The following is a 6,118-nucleotide window of genomic DNA, read 5'->3' as shown; positions in this document are numbered from 1 at the left end:
AGAAGTTTTTTTTTCAGATACAAGGCATTTCAGGCCACAGATATAACCTAGTAACCTGATTCTCGCCAGATGAATTTCGTTCCGCCCAGCTCCACTCATCCATCTGGGACCAATCCATTGAAGTGTTGCTTCAGAAGGCTGGGCCTAATCAAAAAATGCTTGCATATGATTGGATAAGCCACATGTCCGTCATCTATTGACGTGCTACTTCAACCACTCACATCGAAGCCAACCCGTGACGCTGATAACAATCGCTTCTACTCTATGTCACATCTATGAAACTCCCGCCCTGCATCCTGATTGGCTCTTCCATAAAATCTGGTGCAGAAATCACTCTCAACAGAAGAGGTCCCAGGTGGATGTGAGTGAAGCTAGGCGGAGCTAAGCGGAACGAAATTCATCTGGCGAGAGTCAGGTTAATAAACTAGGGGACACAATGAAAATAAATTAACACTCCCCTCAATGTCAACACTTATTTCTTTGCATTGATGTGCGACTATAGAGTTGATGAACTCCGGTGATATGCAAAGACTTTATTTTCAACGCTTTATTTTTTTATCAACACCATCAGGCCATTTTTTAAAAGTAAATGTTCCAATCAATGATCCAGGCAGCACGATTTCTTCTCTTTTCTTCATTTTACAGTCTAATTTTTAATGACTAGAACGGCTCGGGGTCAAAGGTCATACGGAATCGATTAATCTGCACTCATTTTTTTAATCAGTTATTTTTTCTGAAATTAATTAATCGAAATTAATCAGTTATTTTGACAGCCCTAATTATAATTATAATTATTATTAGTAGTAGTAGTAGTAGTAGTAGTAGTAGTAGTAGTAGTAGTAGTAGTAGTATTCAGGGGGAGTATGCTCTTAGCTGGACCCCTTAGCTTAATTGTGGGGGCATTTTTGTGTATGTGCCCATGGCCCCAGTGGCTCATAATCCACCACTAAATATAACATTTCAAAATATTTTTGGTGTTACACTGACTTAGAATACGGATAATGCCATTGCTGACATTGCCGATGTGTGCCAAGAAAGTTTCCTATTGCACCATGTAAGATTGTTGTCACAGATAAAGGTATGACCTTTTTATCAGTTTTAGATGATTAAGGTAACGTCAAATGAGGATATTCAAGCACTAAATTCAAAAACAACTCTTTGACAGGCTCTGCAGCAAAACATGTATCATACTAAAAGTTTTGTAAGACTGCAATGCTAGGCTACATGTGCACAACAGCACACCAGTGGAAACGTTTATTATTAACGATGTTGAGCCAAATGAGTCAGAAAAAGGCACTGATCTTTCCCCCCCTTTATTTTCAACTTTTTTCAGAAAAAGGAAACTGAAAGATGTGAAAAAGAAACAAAATACAAATTAGGCCTATGTGAAAATAGATGTTGGGAGCTGTAGAGCTGCTTGAGAGTGAATGAGAGCAGACTGGAATGGGAGAAGGAGCTTGGCCTTGCTGGAATGCTGCTGGTGGGCTTCTGCTGGTCTAGATGATCCTTTGTTGATGCCAGAAGTCCTTAATTTGGATTCGCATTCTCACTTTTTTGATCACAACAAGGTGATTGAAAAGCACATTTTTCAAAATGTTCAGGGTTGTGTATAGACCAGTATTTGTTCACTTCAATGGATATTTCTGCAGGGGGAGGGGGGGGGGGGCAAAATGACACATTACTAAGACATTTCCCTCTGGATTCTTTGAGGTGAAATGATAATAAGTAGATATATTGGCCACTTTTTGACAATGATAGATAAATGCTATGTGTTAATGGTGTCCTCCAATGGTTTGCACCCACTTTTTTTGGCATTTCTTGATGATGTCCCTGACAGTGCCTTGATCTCTCTGAGGGGCGAACCTGTCCACCATCTTGATAAGGTCAGGATGGGAAGCCAAGAATGCCAGTGTGTTACGGGCATGGGTCCTGTTTTAGACACAAACAATACATCAACGCCAATAATGACAGCATTAAAACAATAATTGTGATTAAATTAACGTTAAATTAACATTCAAAATATGTTTGATGCCACAATGACTTTTCATAGGCAGAACTGCATGCCTGTTTTCATTTCATAAGAGGGCATGAGACACACACTCTCTATTTAAGACAGTGGAGTAGAATCATTTGACCGACATCACACTTGACACGCTTGGCACATTAGCTGAATACACTTGAAGTGGCTAAGCCAGACATCAGTTATTGCAGAGAACGTTTAGGGAGAGTCAATCAATCTACTCCAAACTTCTCTGTCATCAAATTTTGAATTACTTTATTAATTCTATGTAGTATTGATATATGTCATGACATGGCTTTTGGATACCACGTAATAAGTTGATTGTTTGGTTCGGTTAGCTGAGTGGTTATTTAGAAACTAGAAGCAAAGTCCTTTTAGGCTAGTCCCTCCACTTAGCGGCCTATTGTAAGACTTTTTGGGCACTTATCGGTCATCTATTTAGACAGAAATGGGCGTGCGCACGATACCAACCTTGCTCCAATGGCGAGATCCCAACACATGATTGGCACAGTGTCTTCACAACACACCACATTATTGGCTCAATGTATTCACATGTCAACGTTTTGCAGCAGAAATGGGGCGGGATATGCGTAGATAACAGCCATTTTGGCGTTACAAACTAACACCATGCATTTCTATGGAGGATTTTTTGAGTGCTGTGTCTCCTCATTAGAAAGTCTCTGCTAGAAGTAGTGCTCCCACCTGACTTCCTGTGCACTGTCGAGCGCCAGGTAGCTGATGGAGTGAATGAAGCGGTCAGTCAGGTCCTTTTTCCCTGACAGGACGCGGGATGCCCCCATGATCTCTGCCAGTCTCTCCAGGAACTGTACAGTGGTCTTCCTCACGGCCGCATTACGGTGTCTAAGAAGCAGAGAACCATTGAGACAAACCAAGGGAAACACAGAGACAGAGAATGAGTAAGCCAGAGAACCAGAGGAGACAAAGAACCACAGAGCCAGGAGAGACAGGTGAGAAACCAGGTGAAACAGAGAACCAGGTAACAGTTGTTGTGGACTAAAGGAACCATTAGTATCATCAGCACCACAGAGAACCAATAAACTTCAGAAAGTCTGAAGTAAAGGCTCATCAGGGTTCTCTCTCCCCCTCACCTGAGCCCTGTGTTGATGAGGGCGTTCATGCTGCGAGAGGGGGTAACGTTGAGCACCATGTACCCCAGTGCCAGCTCCATGTCCTCCCTGATGAAGCCGCTGGCCTCTCCAGCTTTCGGCAGCAGTGTCTGGGCTGTGCCCTCGGCCTCCGTGTCCATGCCTCGGCCCAGGTTAGCGTGCAGGTGGGCCAGCGTCACCATGGCAGCGCGGGAAACCATTGAACGCAGGTTCTTCACCTGGGTGTGTTGAGAAAGGTAGAATTATAAAATGTTACAAGCTGTCTTGAAAATACATAGAACACAGAGAAAGTTTGTTACAACGGTGTTCTAATACTGTCTACAAAATTGAGTCCAGGCCCAACATGATTATACATTGTAGTGGCACCAAGACCAGTACTGAAAGTGTGCTGTAAAACTAAGTCATTTGAATACATATTCTCAGATCTGAAAAAGAACAAATGCAACATGAGCTCCAGCTTGTTTTCCAGCAGAGAGCTTCTGACCTCGCAGTAGACGGCCAGACACACATCATGCAGCCTGGGCAGCAGCACCTCAACGTGGTGCTGGGACAGAGACCTGATGGAGATCAGGGCCTCAATCTTCTGCTCCCTGCAGGAACAACACACACACACACAACTCAGAGGAGCATATACTTGGATATACTAGGCTGTCTTAAAAATAAGACACTCTTTGCACAGAAATCATTTGTTTCAAGTAAATATGTTAACGTAAACTATCATAGCTAATAGCCTATAATTTGTATAGATTTAATGTGTTAGCCTAGCCTATTTTAGCTATACTCCCACCAGTCATCCTCTCTGAGCAGCCTGAAGGCCTGCAGGATGGCCTGCTCAGGGCAGGACACAGGGGGCAGTTTGGCCAGCTCTGGGAGCTCCCTGGTCTGCTGGGTGCTGCTTGTTTGCTTCTCCACTATCACTCTCTTCTTCTTCACCTGCTCCCTCACTTCCTCCTTCCCTGCCAGAGACTCCATGGACTTTTGCTCTGGGAGGTCAAAGGTCAAAACTGTTTGTCTCTCTACACTGCCATGGCAAATTATGCTATGGACTGATGTTTGAGGAATGTTAACTTGTCACGACTGTATGAGATGGTCTGCATGTGTTCCTTGGGCCTGCACTCATGTGTTATTAAGTTTAATTTGTAGATCCTATTCCTGTGTTGCAACAAAACCTATATCAGACACAGTGTGTGTCAGTGAGTGTATGTGTGTAGGAAGGTTAGGGATATGTATCTAACTTTACTGACTTCACTGCTCACCTGTCACAGCAGTTGCCACACTAAGTGAAGCTGTCTTCTTGAGGCGGGGTAGTCTACTGACGAACCGTCTCTGATTGGTTGCCTGGGGTTTGGCTGTCTCAGGGGGGGAGGGGACAGCATGGGCAATGGGTGGAGTGGGGGTGTTGAGGAAGGGCAGAGCGCGCAGTGCGGACGGGGTCCTGAGGTCCACAGGGCTGAGGCTGCTCGTAGAACTGCCTGCACGGTCAGAAGCGCTGGCATTGCCACTGAGGACACTGTTACAGCGGAGACTGGTGAGTCTGATCTCCTCAGTAACACGCAGGGCCTCCAGTCGAAGGTTCTCAGGGATCTGGTGAACGTTTAGGGGTTCCAGCACACACCCCATATCCTGCTCCTGCTGGGGTTGACAACCGTCATGGTTTTGGCCACTGTTAATGTTGTCCTGTTGACTGCTGGTTTTCAGGCCAACATCTTGAACAGTTTTAATACAGCGCCTGGCCTTGATCTTCTTCGGCTCGTTGTTATGACTTTTGCCCGTTGCCTTGGTGATGACAGGTGGAGCAGGTGCCATGCTGCCATTGGCAACGCCACTCGGGGCTCTGTTGTGATGGAGTGGCATCAGTGGGTGAGTGTGATCAAGGCCAGTCAAATTCTTCCTACTTAGGGAATGCGGAGCACCTCCTTGTGGAATTGCAGAGAGCCGTCTGTCACCTAGCAACAGCTGGACCGGGTCCTGGCCCTGGGCAAGCGCAGGCAAGGAGGGGAATGAGCCACAGGACTGCTGCTGCTGGGCTCGTGCAGGGGTGATAGGGGGCAACAGATCATGCTGAACAGACGCTACACCGGCTCTGAGTGGCTGGAGAGAGCCGCAGAGCATTGTGGGATTGTGGTCTGGCAGCATCACAGGCACAAGATGAGGATGGAGATGTGGGTGAAGCAGCTGATGATGACACTGTAGACAGGGAGGAGGAAACATGTCAAACATGGCCACCACCTAATTCTTACTGTTTCTCTGTACAAGCCAATAAGGTTGTAATAATACCTTATTGGCTTGTACAGAGAAACAGTAAGAATTAGTAAAACAGTAAGCCTAATGAACCTCTTCAATATGGCCACCACCTGCACCCAATCCCCCCCCCCCCCCCCCCCACACACACACACAGTTCTGTAGGCCTATATGAACCTAATGTGAAAGTTACTATAAGTAGCCCATGATATGATTTCTATAATTGATTAACAGCCAGATTGAGCCAAAGCTGTATTCGTATTGGCCCCAGGGATTATGGGCTATTAAATTTACATACCGGTAGTAGCTTAGGCTATATTGTACTACTACTAGATTTTATAGGGAACTCACACATGCTGGGAAGCAGGTCCTGGAGCCGGTGTACTGCATCCGCTCCAGGTTTTCCGTTAGGAGTTGCTGCATTATGTGTTTCATCTCCTGGTTTTGGGCATGGAGTCTATCCAACTCCTCTTTAAGGCTTTGGGAATCCATTGAACTGAAAATGTCCAATTCACTGACTGGAGCTACATTTCAGAATTGTGATGAAAATGGGCTGAAGTTAAACGTACTGAACTTAAAATATAATATGGTATCAAATTAGGAAAATTATGATGTAAAAGATATATATCTTCGAATATAATCGAAACGGGAAAACAAGCGTGTATATCTAACTGAGAAGTTGCAGAAGTGAAGCAAAGCAGTATTTTGGCGGAGGATGACAGCTGCGCTA

General features: G+C 44.9%; 1 protein-coding gene across 1 annotated transcript; it reads right to left on the bottom strand.

Moving 5' to 3' along the window:
* Window positions 1–1,297: 1,297 nt before the first annotated feature.
* LOC121718282 lies at window positions 1,298–6,058 on the bottom strand. The gene is made up of 8 exons (XM_042103229.1): window positions 5,740–6,058; window positions 4,404–5,334; window positions 3,935–4,130; window positions 3,632–3,737; window positions 3,130–3,365; window positions 2,723–2,881; window positions 1,804–1,929; window positions 1,298–1,643 (listed from the first exon to the last, which is right to left on the bottom strand). The coding sequence occupies exons 1-8, from the start codon at window positions 5,878–5,880 to the stop codon at window positions 1,631–1,633; spliced, it is 1,908 nt and encodes a 635-aa protein (XP_041959163.1). The 5' UTR covers window positions 5,881–6,058; the 3' UTR covers window positions 1,298–1,630.
* Between the last annotated feature and the right edge of the window lie 60 nt (window positions 6,059–6,118).

Source organism: Alosa sapidissima, chromosome 9, assembly GCF_018492685.1.
Source record: "Alosa sapidissima isolate fAloSap1 chromosome 9, fAloSap1.pri, whole genome shotgun sequence".
NCBI classification, from domain to species: domain Eukaryota; kingdom Metazoa; phylum Chordata; class Actinopteri; order Clupeiformes; family Clupeidae; genus Alosa; species Alosa sapidissima.
This window is presented reverse-complemented; position numbering and strand designations above follow the sequence as displayed.